The following is a 25657-nucleotide window of genomic DNA, read 5'->3' as shown; positions in this document are numbered from 1 at the left end:
TGGATCAGTAAATTTGCTGATGACACCAAGATTGGTGGAGTAGTGGATGAGGTGGAGGGCTGTTGTAGGCTGCAAAGAGACATAGATAGGATGCAAAGCTGGGCTGAAAAATGGCAAATGGAGTTTAACCCTGATAAATGTGAGGTGATTCATTTTGGTAGGACTAATTTAAATGTGGATTACAGGGTCAAAGGTAGGGTTCTGAAGACTGTGGAGGAACAGAGAGATCTTGGGGTTCATATCCACAGATCTCTAAAGGTTGCCACTCAAGTGGATAGAGCTGTGAAGAAGGCCTATAGTGTGTTAGCTTTTATTAACAGGGGGTTGGAGTTTAAGAGCCGTGGAGTTATGCTGCAACTGGACAGGACCTTGGTGAGACCACATTTGGAATATTGTGTGCAGTTCTGGTCACCTCACTATAAGAAGGATGTGGAAGCGCTGGAAAGAGTGCAGAGGTGATTTACCAGGATGCTGCCTGGTTTGGAGGGTAGGTCTTATGAGGAAAGGTTGAGGGAGCTAGGGCTGTTCTCTCTGGAGCGGAGGAGGCTGAGGGGAGACTTAATAGAGGTTTATAAAATGATGAAGGGATAGATAGAGTGAACGTTCAAAGACTATTTCCTCGGGTGGATGGAGCTATTACAAGGGGGCATAACTATAGGGTTCGTGTTGGGAGATATAGGAAGGATATCAGAGGTAGGTTCTTTACGCAGAGAGTGGTTGGGGTGTGGAATGGAATGCCTGCAGTGATAGTGGAGTCAGACACTTTAGGAACATTTAAGCGGTTATTGGATGGGCACATGGAGCACACCAGGATGATAGGGAGTGGGATAGCTTGATCTTGATTTCAGATAAAGCTCGGCACAACATCGTGGGCCGAAGGGCCTGTTCTGTGCTGTACTGTTCTATGTTCTATGTAGATAAGATAGAAGCAGGGAGGTTGTTTCCGCTGGTGGGTGAAACCAGAACTAGGGGACATAGCCTCAAAATAAGGGAGAGCAGATTTAGGACTGAATTGAGGAGGAATATCTTCACATAAAGTGTTGTGAATCTGTGGAATTCCCTGCCCAGTGAAGCAGGTGAAGATACCTCATTGAATGTTTTTAAGGCAAAGAGAGATATATTTTTGAACAGTAAAGGAATTAAGGGTTATGGTGAGCGGGCGAGTAAGTGGAGCTGGGTCCACGAAAAGATCAGCCTTGATCTTATTGAATGGCGGAGCAGGCTCGAGGGGCCAAATGGCCTACCTCTGTTCCTAGTTCTTATATTGTTATGTTTGCAGTCATGACGTAAGCGCAGGAATTCGGTGTCAATAGTTATTGTCAAAGCCAATTGGGGACAACCACCAGAAGCCTGACAGTGGGTTACAGGACATGGAACTTTTGACTCTAATTAAGATACTCATTGTGAATTCTCATTCAGGTCTGAGGGGAGAACTCAGCCACCTGTTGTCCTCCAGGATGTTATCATCTTGCACTGGGTGGCCTTGCTATGCCATGTGCAGACTGAGGGCAAGTTAAAGGTTGGAGACTGGATTCATGCCTTATATATGGATGGAAACCATTCAAAGCGAAACTACCATTGATTGGTCAATCGTACCTGTGGGAAAAGTGGAGAATTGCAGGCAACACTGCCTTGTTGATAGCTATGATGAGAATGAGGATGGAGAAGCGCCCACTGCTGATTGACACATTTCAGGGAAGATCATCATCCTGAGGATCAAGAGCCACTGAGGTTCCAGGAAGTCCCAGATGCTGACAAGAAAGGCTAAATCCACGAAGACATGTGGCATGACTAAAGGTCTATAGAAAATGGAGCTCGTGCATGAAGATGAGTGAAAGACAGTGGTGGAGGGGTCTTCACTTGTTTCGGAATGTAGGGGTTCACATTTGCCATGTTCTCCATGGGAAACTCACACCATATGGTCTTGGAGTGCATCAAATTCTAATCTCTCTGAAAGTTACTGGCATACTGAATGTGCTTTTTGCCAGCAGATCTTTCCAGGGCTCCAATGGGCACCTTTACAGAATCTCAACTTGGCAGCACCCAAAGTGCATAAGAGAGGTGCCCTTTTCAAGAAAGCTCACTGTTATGTGCAGTTCCACATGGATGACACAATCCAAGGTATTGGATTCATGCGACCTCAGGTTTGGCAAGTGCAGGACGCTTTCGACTGCACATGTGGCCTTGAGTGCCCCTGTCAGCAGATTGAGAGATTCATTAATAGAAAAAGATTTTACTTTCTGAATGCCCATCTCAGAATACCCCATATATTAGAGGGTTGGATGGAGAGAAATTTGTTGAGTGTATTCAGGAGGAATTTCTCATTCAGTATGTGGATGGCCTGACTAGAGAGGGGGCAAAACTTGACTTCCTCTTGGGAAATAAGGAAGGGCAGGTGAGAGAAGTGTTAGTGAGGGATCACTTTGGGACCAGTGACCATAATTCTATTAGTTTTAAGATAACTATGGAGAATGATAGGTCTGACCCAAAAGTTAAAATTCTAAATTGGGGGAAGGCCAATTTTGATGGTATTAGGCAGGAACTTTCAAAGGTTAATTGGGGGAGTCTATGGGAAGGCAAAGGGACGTCTGGTAAGTGGCAGGCTTTCAAAAGTGTGTTAACCAGGGTTCAGTGTAAACACATTCCTCTTAGAGTGAAGGGCAAGGCTGTCAGAAGTAGGGAACCCTGGATGACTCAGGATATTGAGGCCCTGGTCAAGAAGAAGAAAGAGGCACATGACATGCATTGGCAGCTGGGATCAAGTGAATCCCTTGAAGAGTATAGGGGATGTAGGAGTAGAGTTAAGAGAGAAGTCAGGAGGGCAAAAAGGGGACATGAGATTGTTTTGGCAGATAAGGCAAAGGAGAATCCAAAGAACTTCTACAAATACATACAGGGCAAAAGGGTACAAGGGAGAGAGTAGGGCTCTTTAAGGATCAACAAGGTCATCTGTGTGCAGATCCACAAGAGATGGGTGAGATCCTAAATGAATATTTCTCATCAGTATTTACTATTGAGAAAAGCATGAATGTTAGAGAACTTGGGGATGTCTTGAGGAGTGTACATATTACAGAGAAGAAGGTGCTGCAAGTCTTAAAGCGCATCAAGGTAGATAAATCCCCAGGACCTGATGAAGTGTATCCCAGGACATTGTGGGAGGCTAGGGAGGAAATTGCGGGTCCCCTAGCCGAGATATTTGAATCATCAATAGTCACGCGTGAGGTGCGAGAGTGGATTGGAGATTGGAGAGTGGCAAATGTTGTGCCTTTATTTAAAAAGGGCTGCAGGGAAAAGCCTGGGAACTACAGGCCAGTGAGCCTCACATCTGTGGTGGGTAAATTGTTCGAAGGTATTTTGAGAGACAGGATCTACAGGCATTTAGAGATGCAAGGACTGATTAGGGACTGTCAGCATGGCTTTGTGAGTGGAAAATCATGTCTCACAAATTTGACTTGAGTTTTTTGAAGGGGTAACCAAGAAGGTAGATGAGGGCAGTGCAGTTGATGTTGTCTACATGGAATTTAGCAAGGCCTTTGACAAGATACCACAAGGTAGGTGGTTGCATAATGTTAAATCTCACGGGATCCAGGGTGAGGTATCTAAATGGATACAAAATTGGCTTCTTGACAGAAGCCAGAGAGTGGTTATAGAGGGTTGTTTTTCAAACTGGAGGCCTGTGACCAGCCGTGTGCCTCAGGGATCAGTGTTGGGTCCACTGTCATTTGTAATTTATATTAATGATTTGGATGAGAATTTAGGAGGCATGGTTAGTAAGTTTGCAGATGACACTAAGATTGGTGGGATAGTGGACAGTGAAGAAAGTTATCTCCGATTGCAACGGGATCTTGATCAATTGGGCCAGTGGGCTGACGAATGGCAGAAGGAGTTTAATTTAGACAAATGCGAGGTGATGCATTTTGGTAGATTGAACCAGGGCAGGACTTACTCAGTTAATGGTAGGGTGTTGGGGAGAGTTACAGAACAAAGAGAAGTAGGGGTACATGTTCATAGCTCCTTGAAAGTGGAGTCATAGGTGGACAGAGTGGCGAAGAAGGCATTTGGCATGCTTGGTTTCATCAGTCAGAACATTGAATACAGGAGTTGGGACGTCTTGTTTAAGTTGTACAAGACATTGGTAAGGCCACACTTGGAATACTGTGTGCAGTTCTGGTCACCCTATTATAGAAAGGATATTATTAAACTAGAAAGAGTGCAGAAAAGATTTACTAGGATGCTACTGGGACTTGATGGTTTGAGTTATAAGGAGAGGCTGAATAGACTGGGACTTTTTTCTCTGGAGTGTAGGAAGCTGAGGGTGACCTTATAGAGGTCTATAAAATAATGAGGGGTATAGATAAGGTAGATAGTCAATATCTTTTCCCAAAGGTAGGGGAGTCTAAAACTAGAGGGCATAGATTTAAGGTGAGAGGGGAGAGATACAAAAGTGTCCAGAGGGGCAATTTTTTCACACACAGGGTGGTGAGTGTCTGGAACAGGCTGCCAGCAGTAGTACTAGAGGCGGGTACAATTTTGTCTTTTAAAAAGCATTAAGATAGTTACATCAGTAAGATGGGTATAGAGGGATATGGGCCAAATGTGGGCAATTGGGATTAGCTTCGGGGTTTTAAAAAAAAGGGCGGCATGGACAAGTTGGGGCAAAGGGCCTGTTTCCATGCTGTAAACCTCTATGACTCACTGTGATTACAGAATGCAGATCCAGCATTCAGTAACCAGGGAGCTCACATGATTCTTACATTTTGTGTAACTCTCAGGTGCCTGAGATATTTGAGGGACCATGATGTTTTGAGGGTTATCCCCTCAGTGATAAGGTGTACTCCTAGGATGATGCCTGTTCTTTGTCACAGAGTGCATGTGAGAAGAGGTAGGAGGCAGCACATTCCATCACAAAGCCTTTAGAGCAAATGATTGGCCTTTTACAGATGCGTTTTCAATGTTTGCACTGGTCAGGCAGGGCTCTCCAATACTCACCACAGAGAGTATCCTGCATCATCATGTTTGCTGCATGCTGAATAACTTGGTGCTGCAAAGTGGGGAATTTTTATTCATTTGTGCTGTTGGACAGCATTTATTGCCCATCCCTAGTTGCCCAAGAACAGTTGAGAGCCAGCCACATTGCTTAAGGTTACATGTATGTCAAACCAGGTAAGTACAGCAGATTTCCTTCTCTAAAGGACAGATGGGTTTTTCTGAAAACCAATAATGGTCTCTTGGTCATCAGTAGATTCTTCATAGAATCAGAATCCCTGCAGTGCAGAAGGAGGCCATTCGGCCCATCAAGTCTGCACCGACCACAATCCCACCCAGATCCTATGCCCATAACCCCACATGTTAACCCTACTCATCCCCTAACACTAGGGCCAATTTAGCATGGCCAATCAACCTAACCCGCACATCTTTGGACTGTGGGAGGAAACCGGAGCACCCGGAGGAAACCCATGCAGACACGAGGAGAACGTGCAAACTCCACACAGTGTCCCGAGGCAGGAATTGACCCTGGGTCCCTGGTGCTGTGAGGCAGCAGTGCTAACCACTGTACCACCATGCCGCCCACTTAATTCCAGATTTTTTTTATTGAATTCAAATTCCACCATGGTGTTGTGGGATTCAAACCCAGGTCCCCAGAACATTAGCTGAGTTTCTGGATTAATAGTCTAGCGATACTACCACTAGACCATCACCTCCCCTGAGGACTTGGGGAATGTGCCAAAGCATCTCTTTCATACAAATTATAGTCCTCGACATTGTTCATCTCACAAAGACCAATCCTTTCAATGTGAGTCAATGAATGCACAGTGCTGCAATGATTTACATATTGAATTGCATATTATGCCTTTACAGAAGGATTCCTTGAAGTATGCTAGACAACCATTCAGGAGCAAAGTAAGATCCTCAGGTTTCATCAGGATGAACACGCATCTGTGACATCACACATACATTCCCTTCTAGCAGACATTTTGAAAATCCATTTGAAAATCTTACTTCCATTGTTCCGTGTCATACATTGGGAGAGTGGGAACTTCGAAATGAATAGCATTCAGCTTTAAATACAGAGATGAAAACATGCTGCAGGGAGGCATGAGAGCCTCTGGTGCTTGATGATGAATACTGCTTTTCCCAAAAACTCACTGTCATGAAAATAAACACCATTGCAAAGTACACTTGGGAGAAAAGATTCTACATGAAAATATTTGTCACATCCACAAACTACAGACTTTAGTGCAACAACTTCAGGATAATCACTAACCTTGATGAGCAATTCTCCTGAGGCCAAATAATATCTGCCTGTGATCCAGGGGTCACATGAGTGCTATCCACACATTCTCACACATGAAGTGCCTTTGTTAATGTTGCCAATGTGTAAGTAAAGACTAATTACTGTGATGAGATTGTGAGAGTTAATTGTACTGATGATTCAGATCGGAGCTAATTGGGAACATTACATTTTGTACCCTTGAATGAAAATGGGACTTTGCATCACATTGACTACCTGAGAGTTTGAGAGGGATAAATGCAAACTATATTATCAATAGTGAAGAGTATGTACAGTGAATGAACACCCATGCCATCATTGTGCATTCAAAACTAGTAATTTTTCTAACCATACCATTATTTCCTGACATCCTCAGCGGGGGTGGAGGCAATCTGCTGACTGCTACGCCCTTTCGTCTTAGATGGCTTTGGTGGGTGTTTTCTGGTGGCATGAAGCCCGGAGGGCACCAGCCTGGTAAGGGTCACCTGGTCTGGGGCAGGTGCATCCTTTTTGGCCTAACCTGCTGGAAGTAATGAGATCACTGGCAAAAGGGATTTGGAGAGGTAGGACAGCCTTGTAGTGTCCTGGATGCATTCTCCAGGGATGTCTGGCTGACGCTTCACCTCCCTCTGGGTGCCTGAGCACCCACCCCGAATCCTTGAGGACTAGGGCCATCTGGAGTGAGATTGTGATGCTGTAATAAGTCTTCGGAGGCAGAAGTCCCTTAACCAAAATCCCTTTATTTACAATTCTAACAGCAGTACACAGAGTGCTATCAGTCAGCAGTCTACCTTTGGTATTGCCAGAGGAACTGATGCTCCCAGTTAAATACAAGGAAAAAACGCCGTGATTGGCCCATCAATTGACTCCTTAATCAGGGACATCTTTTTGCATCCAACCAAATAAACAAAATCAACTTAATTTAGGGACAACTCAAAAACAGCAGCTCCCTAAAAGGAGGGGAACCGCCCGAAACAAAAACAAAGCGGAAAGGAAACTTAAAACATCAAATTAAAATGTGATTAAAGGGGTCAATAATACATCCCAGTCTCTGCAGTGCCCAGTGGGCCCGGAAGCCATCTGTGGTGCCCTTGGACACCGCATGCTCCCTTTCCAGGGATGCCCGGCCGCGAATATAGCCACGGTAGAGGGGCATTCAGTCAGGTTGATGACCCCCTCGATCACCCGCTGCCTGGACCTGTAGGTGGAACGCCTTGTTAGGCCCAGGAGCAGGCGAGGAGGTCCTCCTCCTTCCCTGCCCCACTCCGCACCGGGTGACTCCTTAATCAGGGAGTTCATATTCCAATAGGCCAACCTCAGTGGCCTGACTGAAGTCATTACAGGTGCCATGTCCCCCCCTCGCCTAGCTACTGCTGAAATGCACCAATAGCTAGAGCAATGGTTTTGGGTCTGTGTGCTTCAAAAACTTCAATGCCCTTGCATGCTCGAGCCACGGCATCAGACAGAATGTGAATGGATTCCTCCATCTTCTGTTCCAGTCTTACTTGACAGCCTTTGACAACCCTCCCTGTCTTTGCATCTCCAATGGCTGTCACTCCTCCACCTGCTGTTGACCTGTGTTGGTGAGGTGATCATCAGCTTGTGAACCTAGACTCACTCTATAACTCGATCCAACCGTGGTGAGTGTATCTGCGCTGGTGGAGGGTGCAGGAGGTTTCAGTGATGGGTCTTCATCAGACGAGTGTTCAGCATCCTCACCTAAGCTGATCTGGGGACTCAGGCTGAGGTGCTTGTTGGAGGTCTACCTCTACCATTTTTGCTGGTAGCTGAAATGAAGTGAAGACATACTTAGCGATTGACTAGGCACGCTGTAACATTATGGTCACTCAAAGTCATTATCTGCATGTCTCTGCTCTATACTGGATGCACCCTCACTGGCTTTTTTGGAAAGGCCCATCTTGCTTTTTGCACAGGATCAATCTCTATTCTCTTCAGTGAGCTCTGCTGCCTGTTTATCATGTAACTCTGGGATACCCTCCCCTCTTGGCTCTCTCCTTTTTGTTGTGGGCAATCTTGTTTGTATTAAAATAGATGGATTGATTCTTCGCACTATGGATGAAAGGGAAATCCAGAAGCATACATGCCTGCTGTCTCCGCTGAGCACTCCACAATAAGGAATTATGACACCATTTATGCAAGATAATGAGCTTAACGTGACTAGCAGATATTCTGCTGATTTCCCATCTGCTGTCAGTATGTGACATCCCTGTGGACTCTAACCCTTAGACTGCCTGATGCCCTTATGAGAGTGAGAGTTTGGAGTGAGTAGAAGTTTCACTTACTTTGGCAGAGTGCATCAGATCATTCATCCTTTTCCTATACCACAGGGTGATCCTTTTTTGTTGGCCACAGACACTGGGCTCCCTGCTGAGCTCCTCCCAGCTGGTATTGTCAGGTGGGAGAACCTCTGATTCTCATCCTGAGGAAAGAGGACTCCCCAGCATTCCTAGAGCCTGGAGGAGAATCCTCAGGGAGGCCTTGCTGAATCATGGAGCAAAGTGTTGGGTTCTTTCAGGTGCCAGGGGAACCTGGACGACACAACACATCTGGGCTGAAGTGAGTGAATGTCTGTCTGGGTGCCATTTAAATATAATGCCAGGACCTTCAACCCTATGAGCTAATGGCAGAGGGGACACATTTCTGCCCGTCCCACCATGAGATTTGGTGATGTCCTTGTTGTTGCATAATTAATGAACAGAAAGGCAGAAGATAACATGTGTCCACCCTACCCGCCGCCGCCCATTGGGAATCACGCCAACTTTCCAGTCCGGCATCGCACCTAGTCTCCAGGATGGAAAATAGTTTCTCTAAAAGAAATGTTCTTTTTAAGTCAAACTTATTTCTCAACCCTAAGATGCCTATTCAGATTGCTGGAGGCTATGAAAGTGAATGATAATTCCACATTTAATACTTTCATCGAGAGATTGGTATAGTGGTAAAGCAATTGAATACGGCAAAACCCATGACTGTACCAGTGATAATAAAAGTTCCATCACCATGTTAGTGCACCAGGATTTGATAACATGTTTAGAAAGACTTTGGACAGAAATTTAGTGCAATGTGCCAAAGCGGGGTTTGTGGCAGGGAGGGCCTTACAATCAAGTGGAAATGATCACCAACAACCTGTTCTGGTCCCCCATGCCAACACTATAGTTAAGGAAGCCCACCAACGCCTCTACTTTCTCAGAAGACTAAGGAAATTTGGCATGTCAGCTACGACTCTCACCAACTTTTACAGATGCACCATAGAAAGCATTCTTTCTGATTGTATCACAGCTTGTTATGGCTCTTGCTCTGCCCAAGACCGCAAGGAACTACAAAAGGTCATGAATGTAGCCCAATCCATCATGCAAACCAGCCTCCCATCCATTGACTCTATCTACACTTCCCGCTGCCTCGGCAAAACAGCCAGCATAATTAAGGACCCACGCACCCCGGACATTCTCTGTTACACCTTCTTCCGTCGGGAAAAAGATACAAAAGTCTGAGGTCATGTACCAACCGACTCAAGAACAGCTTCTTCCCTGCTGCCGTCAGACTTTTGAATGGACTTACCTTGCATTAAGTTGATCTTTCTCTACACCCTAGCTATGACTGTAACACTACATTCTGCACTCTCTTGTTTCCTTCTCTATGAATGGTATGCTTTGTCTGCATAGTGCACAAGAAACAATACTCTTCACTGTATGTTAATACATGTGACAATAACAAAAATCAAATCAAAAGTGGATGGGAAGGATTTCAGTTGGGGAGAACTGACAGCCTGATTAAATAGCCAATGGGAAGGTAGCAATTCTGCATCAATGTAGCAGTAAACCAATTGAGATAGTTAAGAAGGCTGTTAAGAATAATTTGCATGGGATTAAATGTACCTTTGGCGATTGAGAAAAGGGCAAGTGGAGATCACAGGCCATCAGATCCTCGACAAGTAAAAACCGGCATTGTTGAAGCGGGGAGGTGGAAGGTGTGGTGACCCACTGTAATTAGATGTTGTATGCCTGGACACACACCCTGCTGCACCTGACCTGAGACTCCTCCCTTTCCACCTGAACGAGGTATAAAGGTGATGGTTCCTCCCCCCTGCCTCAGTCTGGGCCAGGTTAGCTACAAGGGTGTGTTCCAGTTCTTTGCGATTAAAAGCCTGTTATTTTCACTCACTCGCTGGAGTCCTCGTAAATTGATGGTGCATCAATTTTAATCGCAAAGAAGAAAAAAAAAACAGAACTCGTAGGATGGAGCAAATTTTAAAGCCCGATAAATTAAACCTGGATCCTCAAGCTGTGGGAGCTGCCAACAGCTTCGATCACTGGCTGAAGTGCTTTGAAGCCTTCCTCGAAGCCTCCGCTGTCGTCCAGTCCGAATCAGACAAGCTGCACGTGCCCCACGCCTGGGTAAGTGACGTGGTATATGCCACCATCCGTGACGCTGAGACGTACAGGGACGCGCTAGAGCTCCTAACGAGCCAGTACAGTAAACGGACGAATGAAGTCTACGCCAGACACCTTCTGGCTACCTGAAGACAGCGGCCGGGAGAATCGAGTGCACAGTTTCTCCGCGAACTACGGGTACTCGGCAGGGCCTGTAATTGCAAGGCTGTATCCGCCGCACAGTACACGGAGGACTTAATCCGCGATGCCTATGTTACGGGCATCGCGTCCAACTACAATCGGCAGCGACTGCTGGAGCAAGGTGGGCTGGACCAACCAAAAACAGTGACGCTCACTGAATCTTTAGAGGTGGTCTCCCGTAACCTTGAGGCTTACGCACCCGACCACGCGGTTGCATCGTGGGCACCACGGCCGCTGCCATCCCAGTATCTAGGAGGGCCACAGACTTACGCCACACCGCGCCCCACCAACGACTCGACTGCTGCGGCTGTTGCAGGTCCGAAGTGTTATTTTTGCGGCCTGGGGAAGCACCCCCGACAACGCTGCCCAGCAAGGGAGCTGTTCTGCTCTGGGTGCGGGAAGAAGGGCCACTATGCTAAAGTCTGCAGGGCAAAGTTGTCCTCGAAGCCAAACGGTGCCACGTGCGACCCAAGGGAGACGCCATTTCAGACGCCATCGGCCGCGTGTGAGTCAAGGGAGCCGCCATTTTGAACGCCATCGGCCGCGTGTGTGTCAAGGGAGCCACCATTTTGGATGCCATCGGGCCGCGTGTGAGACAAGGGAGCCGCCATTTTGGATGCCATCGGCCGCGTGTGAGACAAGGGAGCCGCCATTTTGGACGCCGGTCGATCATCCTCCAGGATCCACGGTGGCAGCTGTCCAGCTAGACCAATCCCGTCCGCATCAACTTGCCAGGTCCATGATGGACATCCAGGTAAATGGCCACGTGGGAAATTGTTTGTTCGACTGCAGGAGTACGGAGAGTTTCATCCACACCGATACAGTGCGCTGCTACGCCCTTTCTGTGCGGCCAGTCAAACAAACCATTTCCTTGGCCTCAAAGTCCCGCTCGGTGGATGTCCTCGGGTACTGTGTGGTGACCCTTACGGTTCGGGGGACCGAGTACGAAAATTTCAAGCTCTGTGCTCCCGTACTCCTGGGGCTTGATTTCCTGACCCATCTCAGGAGTGTCACGTTGCAGTACAACGGGCCTCTTCCCCCGCTCTCCGTCAGCAACCCACAGTTCCTAGACTGCCCACCGCGTACCACTTGCAGCCCTTCGACCCTTCAAGTCACCCCTCCCTCACTATTCGAACACCTCACCCCCAAATGTAAGCCTATTGCCACCAAGAGCAGACGGTACAATGCGGGGGACAGGACCTTCATTAGGTCCAAGGTCCAGTGGCTCCTGAAGGAAGGGATTATTGAGGCTAGTACTAGCCCCTGGAAAGCACAAGTGGTGGTGGTCAAAACTGGGGAGAAACACCGTATGGTCATCGATTACAGTCAGACCAACAATCGGTACACGCAGCTGGACGCGTATCCCCTTCCGCGCATATCTGACATGGTCAATCAGATTGCGCAATACTGGGTGTTCTCCACCATTGACCTCAAATCGGCTTACCACCAGCTCCCCATCCGCCCGGAGGACCGCAAATATACTGCTTTCGAGGCGGATGGCCGCCTCTATCACTTCCTTAGGGTCCCCTTCGGCGTCACCAATGGGGTCTCGGTTTTCCAGCGTGAGATGGACCGAATGGTGGACCAGAACGGGCTGCAGGCCACCTTCCCGTACCTGGATAACGTCACCATCTGCGGCCATGATCAGCAGGACCACGATGCAAACCTCAATAAATTCCTTCACACGGCCGCTCTCCTTAACCTGACCTACAAATAAGGAGAAGTGTATCTTCCGCACTCACCGCCTCGCCATCCTGGGGTATGTAGTGGAGAACGGGGTCATCGGCCCCGATCCTGACCGCATGCGCCCTCTCCTGGAATTTCCCCTTCCCATCAATCTCAAAGCACTGAGGAGATGCCTGGGCTTCTTCTCATACTATGCCCAGTGGGTCCCTAATTATGTGGATAAGGCCCGTCCGCTTATCAAATCCACCCTTTTTCCCCTGTTGGGAGAGGCCCGCTTGGCCTTCGACCGCATCAAAGCGGACATCGCGAAGGTCACGATGCACGCTGTGGATGAGTCAATCCCCTTCCAGGTGGAAAGTGATGCGTCTGACTTCGCCCTGGCCGCCACCCTTAACCAGGCGGGCAGACCAGTGGCCTTCTTCTCACGAACCCTCCAAGGCTCGGAAATTCAACACTCCTCTGTCAAGAAGGAGGCTCAGGCCATCGTCGAAGCGGTGCGACACTGGCGCCACTACTTAGCTGGCTGACGGTTCACTTTGCTCACAGACCAACGTTCGGTGGCTTTTATGTTCAACAACGTGCAGAGGGGCAAGATTAAGAACAATAAGATACTGAGGTGGAGGATTGAGCTCTCCACCTACAATTATGATATCTTATACCGGCCCGGGAAGCTCAGTGAGCCTCCGGACGCTCTGTCTCGCGGAACATGTGCCAGCGCACAAGTGAACCAGCTACAGACTCTCCACAATGACCTCTGTCACCCGGGAATCACCAGGCTCTACCATTTTATTAAGGCCCGTAACCTGCCCTATTCTGTTGAGGACATCCGGTCTGCGCGCAGTGTAAGCCGCACTTCTATCGGCCGGACAGGGCACACCTCATAAAAGCCACCCGCCCCTTTGAACGCCTCAGCATTGATTTCAAAGGGCCCCTTCCCTCTCCTGACCGCAACATCTATTTCCTTAACGTTATAGATGAGTACTCCCAATTCCCTTTCGCCATTCCCTGCTCGGATATGACTTCAGCCACGGTTGTCAGGGCCCTGCACGGCCTCTTCACCCTGGTCGGTTTCCCGAGCTACATCCATAGCGACCGGGAATCCTCCTTCATGAGTGATGAGCTGCGTCAGTACCTGCTCTCTAAAGGCATAGCCTTGAGTAGGACTACCAGCTATAACCCCAGGGGAAACGGACAGGTAGAGAGGGAGAATGCGACAGTCTGGAAGGCTGTTTTACTAGCGCTACGGCCTTTAGACACCCGCTGGCAAGAAGTCCTCCCTGATGCACTGCACTCAATTAGGTCACTCCTGTGTACGGCTACCAATGCCACCCCCCATGAGCGGATGTTTACTTTCCCTAGGAAGTCCTCCTCGGGAATCTCACTACCGTCGTGGCTGACATACCCAGGCCCCGTTCTGCTCCGGAGGCATGTGCGGCCCCATAAGTCGGGCCCCCTGGTCGAAAAAGTCCAGCTCCTCCACGCCAACCCCCAATATGCCTATGTGGCGTACCCCAATGGGCGGGAGGACACGGTCTCTATCTGGGACCTGGCGCCTGTGGGTGCCCCGGAGCCCACTATGACTTCTCATCCGACATCCCCAGACCCCTCTGTTGTTCAGGTAGCACGAGGTCCGCTTACTTCTTTGTCCCCTGTATGCAGCTCGCCTGAGCCCCTGGAGTCACCGCACAGTACCCGACCAGAAGGGACGACGGCGGACCCGAGCGGTTTCACCCTGCCATTTGAAACAACACCTCAACCAGTACTACAGCGGTCGCAGCGACGGATCAAGCCACCCGACAGGCTGAACCTGTGAGGGGTCGACATCTTACTTCAGCCATGACTCTTGTATATATATATCTTTGTGCCTCTGCATATATTGTTCCACCCATCTCACCCCCGCCAGACTATTTTTTTTAAAGAGGGGATGAATGTGGTGACCCACTGTAACTACATGTTGTATGCCTGGACACACACCCTGCTGCACCTGACTCAAGACTCCTCCCTTTCCACCTGAACGAGGTATAAAGGTGACGGTTCCTCCCCCCTGCCTCAGTCTGGGCCAGGTTAGCTACAAGGGTGGGTTCCAGTTCTTTGCGATTAAAAGCCTGTTATTTTCACTCACTCGCTGGAGTCCTTGTAAATTGATGGTGCATCAGAAGGTCTGCCATTTTGTAGCTACATTCCACAAGAGGACATTAGGTGTTTCCAATGGAACAGTCCCAGGGGCACAAGTCAGAGGGGGAAGACTTGATTGAACAGTTTGAAGAGTACAGATTAGAATGCAAGTCAGCAGCCAGTGACATTTTTTGCCAACTTAACCTCAGTAGAACATGACCTTTTTGACATTGGAGAGATGGTAGAGTAGTAGTTATGTCCGAGGCCAGGCTAATGCTCTGGGGGACAAATCCCACTAGGGTAGCTCGTGGAATTTAAATTCAATTGATAAATCTGGAACTGAAAGCCAACCTGAGTAATGGTGAGCATGAAATTATTGTCAATTGTTGTAAAAATCTGGTTCAGTAATGCCCTTTCGGGAAAGAAATCTGCTGTCTTTACCTGGTCTGGGCTACATGTGACTCCAGACCCTCAGCATATGTACACATATTGCGCTCTGAAATAGCCTCTTAAAACACTTGGTTCAAGGGCAATTAAGAATGGGCAGCAAATGCTGGTCTTGCCAGTGATGCCCAAAACCCATGAAAGAATAAATAAAAAAATAATTGGAGCCTGGGTTGTGTGAAGTATATGATAACACAGAAATGGTTCAAGTGCAGCAGAGCTTTGTATTATAGAATATAATCACCTATCATTACTTTATTCTTATGGGACAACATTAATATTGTTCTGTATATGAATATAATATGATTCAGCCTTCATTTTTTAACAGGGATCAGAGTTGAACGGAGCAGTACTGAGGGAGATGAGACAACATTATTGATGAGAGTAGCACAAGGCCCCTTCCCACCATGTAATTGGATGTGCCCTGCAAGTCACTGTCCTCAGTTGGCCAGCTGCCATATGATCATGGTCGGCCAGTCCCTTCTTGCCACTGAGGAATTCTACTGACCTACAGGTCTGCTGGCAGGATCGCTGTCTCTTGGGTTAAATACTGCCCCTTGTACATGTATTCTAGTTATTGCCAAATCTTTTGTAATTTGTCATGTTTCACAGCTCCAGGGTCCCGGGTTCGATTCCCGGCTCGGGTCACTGTCTGTGTGGAGTTTGCACATTCTCCTCGTGTCTGCGTGGGTTTCCTCCGGGTGCTCCGGTTTCCTCCCACAGTCCAAAGATGTGCAGGTTAGGTTGATTGGCCATGCTAAAAATTGCCCCTTAGTGTCCTGGGATGCATAGGTTAGAGGGATTAGTGGGTAAATATGTGGGGGTAGGGCCTGGGTGGGATTGTGGTCGGTGCAGACTCGATGGGCCGAATGGCCTCCTTCTGCACTGTAGGGTTTCTATGTTTCTATGTTTTCAATTGTTTTTAATCTATTCTAGACTAGCATTGATGATTGGACCAAAACACAGTGGAAACAAATAAATGTAGAACAAATGGATATGGAACTGCGAAGATTTGCAAAGGTATGAATGATCTGAATGTAAACTGGTTCCTGGAATATACACAATGCTATAGTTTTGAAAACCCTACTTTTCCTGGTAGGAGATGAAAACACTTGATAAGGAGGTTCGAGTTTGGGATGTCTACGCTGGATTAGCATCTATGGTTAAAAATATGCTGACTTCACTTCGGGCCGTTACTGAGTTGCAGAATCCTGCCGTCAGAATGAGGCACTGGCAGGAATTAATGAATGCAACAGGGGTAAGTCACCAGGTATTTTACAGTCTGTGTAATTTTGTTTACTTCCTAAAAGCAGGCTTACTTTTTATTCCTTAAGCAATCTGAACTTGTATTTCACTCTTGACAGGTCAGCTTTGTCATGGATGCAGACACTACCCTGGGGGACTTGTTAGCTCTGCAGCTGTACAGGGTAGAAGAGGAAGTAAAAAACATAGTGGACAAAGCAGTAAAGGAAATGGCAATAGAAAAGGTGAAACAAAATATTTTTGTTTCTTTTGTCACAAGTGTTTTTGGCACTAGTGTACATTCTCAACAATGGAAAAACTTATTTTTCAGGTGCTGGCAGAGATTAGTCAAATATGGAATGTAATAGAGCTTTCATATGAAACACACTACAGTACAGGAACTCCATTGCTCAAATCTGATGAGAATCTTATTGAAACACTGGAAGATAATCAGGTGCTGATTTACAGTTAACTTAGCAGCAAAAAAATGCATGGAAGTGTCTGTTCAGTCATGATCATATTGAATGGCGGAGCTAAATGTCCTACCCCTGTTCCTATGTTCCTAACTAGATTCATTATTTCTTTGTTCCATATAACTTATAAATTATCTTAACCACAAATTTGGGGCAGATTTCAAGTACCTCCCATGGCCTAGTTAAAAGCTTCAAAACAACTATTATGTGGGAATTTACAAGTACACATTGGTATGTTCTACTTTAAAAAAAAAATCAGTGTCAAACCTAATGCAATTTGTTCTGTTGATTCTGACTTGTATGATTATGTACATGCTTAAACTTCATTTGGTGGAATGAACTGGTAGTACTTTTTAACAATCATGTATTTTATAATTGTAAAATGGAAATATATTCCAGAATTTAATTGATTTATTATTCAAGGCAGGTAAAGTGTTTTGTTTTTAAAAATAAATTGGATATTAGGAAGTTGGATGATATTAAAAAGGTAATTATAGTATTAGCTCCAGGTCATAAACATTCAATGCTTTCAATTATTGGATATAAAGATGTATTTTTGCTTTTTGTTGGGACAGCCACTGGCACCAACTGATGTTATCCATATTGTTGTGATTATATAAAGGTCTGGAACACTTCAAAAAAAGTCAAAAATGTTTTTTTGTGAAGATTATATTAAAATAGCCAAACTTACTCTGTTCTGGGGGAGGGGGGGGGGGGGGGGGGTGACACATTTTTTTCCCCAGTATATTGAATTATTAGTAAATTTCAGTTGATAGCCAACTGAGAATATGTGTTCGGTTCAAGTTTTTCTGAAATGTGTAATTGTATTGCCATTCTCCTGGTATTACATAAGAAATCTAAAGAAGTGCTAGGTCATGCCTTACAAATCTATGGGAATTATTTTGGCAATGGAATTACTGAATGAGGATAATCCAATAGATTTAGTTTGCTTTGATTTCAAAAGGCACTTGACAGATTCCTCATGTGATGACAGTAAGAAACAGCTGACAGATTGTTTAGATTGATTGAGAATTGGCTAGGCATCAGATGTTGATAAATGAAAAGTGTCCTGCATGGGAAAAGGTAAGCACAATAAGAAGTCTCACAACACCAGGTTATTTGGCAGCACAAGCTTTCAGAGTCTCAGGCTCCTTCTTCAGGTGAGTGAGGAGTTGTGTTCACAAACAGGGCATATACAGACACAAACTCAATTTACAAGATAATGGTTGGAATGCGAGTCTTTACAGGTAATCAAGTCTTAAAGGTACAGACAATGTGAGTGGAGAGAGGGCCAAGCACAGGTTAAAGAGATGTGTATTGTCTCCAGACAGGACAGGTCGTGAGATTTTGCAAGCCCAGGCAAGCCGTGGGGGTTACAGATAGTGTGACATGAACCCAAGATCCCGGTTGAGGCCATCCTCATGTGTGCGGAACTTGGCTATCAGTTTCTGCTCAGCAATTCTGCGTTGTCATGTGTCGTGAAGGCCGCCTTGGAGAACGCTTACCCGAAGATCAGAGACTGAATGCCCGTGACTGCTGAAGTGTTCCCCGACTGGAAGAGAACACTCCTGCCTGGTGATTGTCGAGCGTTCATTCATCCGTTGTCGTAGCGTCTGCAAAGTCTCCTCAATGTACCATGCCTTGGGACATCCTTTCCTGCAGCATATCAGGTAGACCACGTTGGCCGAGTCACAAGAGTATGTACCGTGTACCTGGTGGATGGTGTTCTCACGTGAGATGATGGCATCCGTGTCGATGATCCGGCACGTCTTGCAGAGGTTGCTGTGGCGGGGTTGTGTGGTGTCGTGGTCACTGTTCCCCTGAAGGCTGGGTAGTTTGCTGCGGACAATGGTCTGTTTGAGGTTGTGCGGTTGTTTGAAGGCAAGAAGTGGGGGTGTGGGGATGGCCTTGGTGAGATGTCCCGAGGCATGGTACATTGGGGAGACCATGCAGACGCTACGACAGCAGATGAATGAACACCACTCGACAATCACCAGGCAGGAGTGTTCCCTTCCTGTCGGGGAACACTTCAGCAGTCACGGGCATTCAGCCTCTGATCTTCGGGTAAGCGTTCTCCAAGGCGGCCTTCATGACACATGACAATGCAGAATCGCTGAGCAGAAACTGATGGCCAAGTTCCGCACACATGAAGATGGCCTCAACCGGGATCTTAGGTTCATGTCACACTATCTGTAACCCCCACGACTTGCCTGGGCTTGCAAAATCTCACTAACTGTCCTGGTTGGAGACAATACACATCTCTTTAACTTGTGCTTGGTCCTCTCTCCACTCACATTGTCTGTACCTTTAAGACTTGATTACCTGTAAAGACTCGCATTCCAACCATTATCTTGTAAATTGAGTTTGTGTCTGTATATGCCCTGTTTGTGAACACAATTCCTCACTCACCTGAAGAAAAAGCCTGAGACTCCGAAAGCTTGTGCTGCCAAATAAACCTGTTGAACTTTAACCTGGTGTTGTGAGACTTCTTACTGTGCTTACCCCAGTCCAACGCCAGCATCTTCACATCATGGGAAAAGGTACCCAGCAATGTTTTTCAGGAGTCTATGCTACTACCCTGTTATCTGCAGCACTGATAAATGTATGGCAATTCTATGGTGAGTTGAGTCAGTTTGGATTTAATATGATCATGAGGTACCAAATGTAATTACATGGAGGCCCCACACAGGCCTCTCCCCACCCCTCAACTACCCCTCACATGGGATTCCCCCCACCCTCGTGGGGACTCTCTTCCTGCCCACCTCTCTGCCCCAGCCTGCAGGCCTTACTTTCACTCCCAGGCCTGACCCAACCTGGTCCAACCCGACCTAAGCGGACCCGAGGCCCATCTACATCCCCCTCCCCAATCCACCAATGCCTGATATCATCCCCTGCACAAGTTGACCTGACTCCAGGCTTAACACCCTCCCCCTGACCTGACGTGAGGCCTGACCCCTCCACCCTAAGGTCCGACCCCTGACCTCTCATCTCTGAACCCTCCCAACCTCTAATCCCCTAAACCTCCGCTTTCCCCTTCCCAACCACCAATTTCACCCCTTAACTTTCAATTCCACCCCCCACAACTCCTATCCACTTATCCTAGAGACTTAGCTTCTCCCTGACCTATCAAGGACCTTTAAATTTCACTGGACCTTTAACTTATTGGTTGATGGCAATTATTGCCATAAAAAAGGGGATGTGGCCTCTTCACTTCAACTCTCCTGCACTTTGTTGCTCGGCCTCAGGACATGCTGCACTGCTTGGATCTCTTCCAGCCTGAGTCGGAAGGTTTGGCGACATAGGCTGGGGGAAAAATTCAGGTTAGAAATTGGGCACGCAGTGCCATCTGATGCTGCTTGTCTTCCTCTCTGAGGAAGTTTAGGCCCAAGGTGTTAAAGATGATTATTGAAGGATTCTTAATGCACATGGCTGTAGCTTATTACCGTAGCTATTTCTTAAATAAGACAATAAAAATTGATCTTTGTTTTCCTTGCTGTGATTGATAGGTTCAGCTGCAAAATATTTTGATGAGTAAATATGTGGAATATTTCTTGGCGGATGTCAGTAGCTGGCAAAAGAAACTAATGATTAGTGATTTGGTCATCTCTTTGTGGATGGAAGTGCAGCGTACATGGGCTCACTTACAGAGTATTTTCACTGGTTCTAAGGACATTAGAACTCAACTCTCTGAAGATGCTGAAAGATTTGATGAGATTGATTTGAACTTTAAGGTACTTTCCAATCAAGGCAAATGATAAGCTAACTTAATTTTAAATTGCTATCTGTATGCTGATGCTGCATGTTTTGTTTCTGTTAGAGACTATCAAGATAATCATTCCATTTTCTATTTTTTTAAAATAATTTTTATTTTACAAAATTAATTCTAGAAAATTTGCATTTATATGGGTAAAGTACAATCCCTGAAACTTATTAGTCAAATGCTTACAAAGAACAAAGAAAAGTACAGCATGGGAACAGGCAGAAAGTAGTCAAAATGATTTATTTATAGAGAAATTGAAATAATTTTTACTCTTTCCATTTTAGGACTTAATGGCTAAGACTGTTAAAACAAGGAAAGTAATTGAGACAACAAACAATCTGGGATTATTGGAAAAATTGGAAGCGCTTCAACAAAGGTAACAATTATTTAACATTTCATCAAAATTCCCAGTCATCTATCGTAAGACTTTTTTGAATCAAATCATTTAATAATTGCATTTTTAATAATTACTAGTTGCTCTAATTAAAAATCTTGTATCTGTACTCAATTTCTACCCACACAACACTAGTTCCTACTACCACATTTTTGTCATGTGTCGAGTGCTAAATCCTTTCATTATAATTTCCTATATCTGCATTCATAATGGATCTTGGCTATGTAAACTTCTGCACAATCTGATTACTGGGTTTCCACAGATCACTTAAAATTAATCCTTTTTCCATCAGTATTGTTTCTCACAGTTGTTGAGAAAACTTCCCAAAAGCATTTTGGCGAATAGATAATGAGTCCCACCTTCTTCTTTAGTGCTCTGCCTGAAGCCAAGTCTGACCCAAAGCACCATGATCTTCAACACAGATAGGACAAGTAGGCAGGCCCCAAATTCAGCCCAGCCAGAACGAGGATCAAACCCTGTTCTGTTGGCACCAATCTGTTCCACACCACTGGCCTCCCTGAAGAGTTTGAGTTGCTGTGGCAACATACATTTTTACATGCATGCTGTAGCCTGAAACAATGGGTCGTGATGGTACTCCAATTTCTTTTCATCATGTGGCTGACCAGGAATCTTTCCAGGCCCCCCAGGGGACATCTGCCAAAGTCATCTCAGGCAACAGAGTGTGGAAGTCAACAGGCCTCCTCAACTTCAGCAGTGGATCCTGGGGAAGCACCTAGACGTAGTGGGAGGGTGAGGAAGATTAAGAAATGATTGGTACCTAGTTGGCACAGTGAAAATAGGCACTAGTATAGAGAGGTCACTACTGTAAACAATTACAATTAATGAATCACACTGTTCACTCACAGAGCCTCCATCCTATCATTTCATGCTGCCAAATTCAGCGGACCCATGCATGTACCCAGTGCTTCATTCCTGTGGAGTGTGAGTGCTATGTCTCTCCCACACTGAGGACAGAGTAAAGAAGCCCTGCTACGGGCACATCCCCGCGCACCCCCCCAACTCTTCCATCCGCACCAGAGTAGTTTAGTTTTGCATTTCTTTGCCTGAGTAGCAGAGGCTAAGGAGCTGTCAAGCTGCTGATTGCTGCTCACCTCGGCTGGAAGGCGAAAGTGAAAACCTGGCCACATACTTAGAGGGGCCTGCAGTGTCCGAGACTATTCCAGCTTTTATGAACCCTGTGATGTGCGATTCGTTGACATGCACATGCAGCTATCGGTTAGGCAGGAATCAGACATGTTACTGAAGATGAGAGAAGCATTGCTTTCTCTTTGCTGCAAGTCATCGTCATTCACCTGCACAGTCAGGCCAATGGCTTCAGCTCCTGCCATTGAAAACATGCAGTTAGATAATGCCGGCATAACATCATTGGTTTGACCTTACACCCATTGTGGGAGACATCATCACTTGCTACTCCCTCCCATCCTGAAAGGAGAGGCAATCAGGATTGATGCTTGATGGCCAATTCTGGTCCTACCCACTGCCCAGCGTTCTTCCTTCTCCTCGGTATCGTCCAAGGAGATCTGGTACTCACTCATCTCCTCCAGGTCTAGGTTGTCTTCCCTCTGAAGCGCTATATTGTGGAGAGTGCAGCAGACCACAAAAATGTGGGAGACCCTCTGGGGTCTGTAGCGTATCCCCGACTGGTCCAGGCACCAGAACTGCATCTTCAACAGTCCGATCATCTGATCCACCAACACGTGCGTTGAAGTGTGAGCCTGATTGTATCGAGTCTCCGTTGGTGTTTGTGCCCTTGCACTGGCGTTATCCTTGTACCCGAGACCCATCCCTTCAGCTTCATGTCATGTTGCTCTCAGACATGATCGTGCCGTCAGCCTTAAGCTTAAGTAAGGTGTGATGGTCTAGATTTTTAAAATTGTTTTTTTTTGTTTTTGTTTGGAATAATGAAGTTGTTTAATTTTAGTGTTGTATAATTGAACATATTTTTAAAGATAGTGGCATCAAATGTTCTCCTTTATAATTACAATGTCTCATCTGCTAAGAAGCTATTTTATATTTTTAGGAGAAATTACTGTGATAACAAAAATGTAAGTTCTCAATCTTTTTCCAGACTGACTTGCTGTGAGAAAGCTTTAGCTGAATACCTTGAGACTAAACGACTCACATTTCCAAGATTTTACTTTGTTTCTGCAATGGATTTATTAGAAATTATTTCCAAAGGAGGTCAGCCAAAACAGGTAAAGATTCCATGGTACACATCCTGAGAAATAATAGATGTGTAATATGGGCACTCAAAATTAAAGTTCAGTGTATACAATTTCCTTCAGCTGGTTTTGTATCCCTACTGAATTTTATCTCCATGTCTTGCTAGATTTCACAAATCAAAAATTAGTTAATGAAGCTGATGGATTGCATTGATTGAGGCAGACATTAATTAATTTGTTAGATTGTGTTGTAGCCTGTTTAATGAATTAAGTGATTGCATTCACTGAGTGACACATTATGTAATAATTTTATTATCTCAAATAATAAGAATAAAACATTTATGGGATTTGACTTACTCAGACATCATTTAGCAAAGTCAGGTGAATCTCATTAATTTTTTTATACATAATTTATTGAGTTTTCTGGGTTTAACTAGCTGAAGAATAGATTATCTAATAAATTTATTGCATTTGATTCACTCAGGCAGATATAACTTAATAAAGTAAAAACTGAAAATGCTGGAAACACTTAGCATGTCAGTCAACATTTGTGAGAACAAGGAACTGAATGGTTTAGTTACAGATCCCATGTTCTGATGACGAGGCCACGCTTGCTTGTCTGTTCTGTCTCCAGACACTGACTGACCAGCTGAATACTTGTAGCCTTTTCTGAATTTGCTTCAGATTTCTACTGTCTTCAGTGTCTGTTTTTTTTGAAATAATTTAATGAATTTACTGAATTCCAATCATAGAAAATTTAATGAATTTGATGAATTGGATTGACTTACCAAAAGATCATTTAATAGCATTCATTCAGATGTAGAAAATGTAATGAATTCATTGGATTTGATTCACTCAGCCAGACATTATTTAAAGAATTTGCTGGATTCCATTAATTGAATCACAGATAATTTAATGAATTCAGTGAATTGCGATGAGATTATGTAATGACATACAAAAAATGGCAGGGAATATGGATAATAGTCACAGAGGAGCTTTTGAGTACAGTGTTGGTCCAAATAGGAGTCCTGGCTGAATAATTGATGAGTTGTACAGCTAGTTGTGGGAGAGAGGGCAGTAAAACTTTGAAAATAAATGAACCATAGCTAGAAGGAAATAGTAATAACTGATAATGGGGCTAAGTAGGGGATTTGGAGGCTTACTGAAATGGGTCTCAGACTGAGACCAGAATGGAGTGGGGCAATGGTGGGGTGGGGGAAGTCTGTTGTAAATAAGTTAAATGAATTTGCAATGGAAAAGTTGAAAAAGTGTGACGAAAATATGACAATGGCATTAACATCTTCAAGACAGGAAATGCAAGCGGATGTCAAATTTTAATGTTTTTCAATAACTTGGTTGAAAGTAAAAATAAGTTTCACGTAAATGAAAGATATTTTTACAATAGCATTATTTATATTTAAATTCAGTTGATTTTTTTGTTTTCTAATCCTTTTTGCCTTTGATCCTAGTGCTTCCTAAATCTAAAACCACCCCCAATACAGTCAGGCCAGAAGTTTCCAATCTCACCCATAGCTGGGATTCTCCAGTCTCACTGCTGTAAATTGAGATTTGGCTGAGCGCCAAATTCTCCGTTCTTGCTAGCAGTGGTGGCAAGCAGAATGACATTAGAAAATTCCAGCCTCAGTAACTAGGAGCATCCTCGCCAGATGCTCCCTGGAGCCTTCTTCAAGTGTTCTCTGAGCATTATTTCTCTCTCACCAAGGAGAGGGGCCATGTTTTTGAGGAAGAGAAGGTGTTACAGGCTAATAGGCTGGAGGAAATAGTTGTTCGGAGGGAGGATGTACTGGCAGTTTTGAATAAACTGAAGGTCGATAAGTCCCCTGGGCCTGATGAAATATATCCTAGGATTCTTTGGGAGGCAAGGGATGAGATTGCAGAGCCTTTGGCTTTGATCTTTGGGTCCTCACTGTCCACGGGGATGGTGCCAGAGGACTGGAGAGTGGCGAATGTTGTTCCTCTGTTTAAGAAAGGGAATAGAAATGACCCTGGTAATTATAGACCGGTTAGTCTTACTTCGGTGGTTGGTAAATTGATGGAAAAGGTCCTTAGGGATGGGATATACGACCATTTAGAAAGATGCGGATTAATCCGGGATAGTCAGCATGGATTCGTGAAGGGCAAGTCGTGCCTCACAAATTTGATTGAATTTTTTGAGGAGGTAACTAAGTGTGTTGATGAAGGTAGAGCAGTTGATGTCATATACATGGATTTTAGTCTGGCATTTGATAAGGTCCCCCATGGTCGGCTTATGATGAAAGTAAGGAGGTGTGGGATAGAGGGAAAGTTGGCAGATTGGATAGGTAACTGGCTATCTGATCGAAGACAGAGGGTGGTGGTGGATGGAAAATTTTCGGACTGGAGGCAGGTTGCTAGCGGAGTGCCACAGGGATCAGTGCTTGGATCTCTGCTCTTTGTGATTTTTATTAATGACTTAGAGGAGGGGGCTGAAGGGTGGATCAGTAAATTTACTGATGACACC

At 45.5% G+C, this 25657-nt stretch overlaps 1 protein-coding gene across 1 annotated transcript in view; it reads left to right on the top strand.

Annotated features, from left to right (window-relative positions):
* The window catches only part of dnah9l (dynein, axonemal, heavy polypeptide 9 like), a 509143-nt gene that overhangs the window by 118468 nt on the left and 365018 nt on the right, over positions 1-25657 (top strand). Inside the window, exons 22-28 of the mRNA XM_078227708.1 lie at positions 16042-16125; positions 16205-16363; positions 16470-16592; positions 16679-16801; positions 20327-20551; positions 20865-20956; positions 23064-23190. Of these exons, the coding sequence (XP_078083834.1) occupies positions 16042-16125; positions 16205-16363; positions 16470-16592; positions 16679-16801; positions 20327-20551; positions 20865-20956; positions 23064-23190 (933 nt within the window). The remainder of the gene's footprint in view (positions 1-16041; positions 16126-16204; positions 16364-16469; positions 16593-16678; positions 16802-20326; positions 20552-20864; positions 20957-23063; positions 23191-25657) is intronic.

This window comes from Mustelus asterias, chromosome 14, assembly GCF_964213995.1.
Source record: "Mustelus asterias chromosome 14, sMusAst1.hap1.1, whole genome shotgun sequence".
NCBI classification, from domain to species: Eukaryota; Metazoa; Chordata; class Chondrichthyes; order Carcharhiniformes; family Triakidae; genus Mustelus; species Mustelus asterias.
The sequence above is the reverse complement of the archived record's forward strand: the minus strand, read 5'-3'. Positions and strand labels throughout refer to the sequence as shown.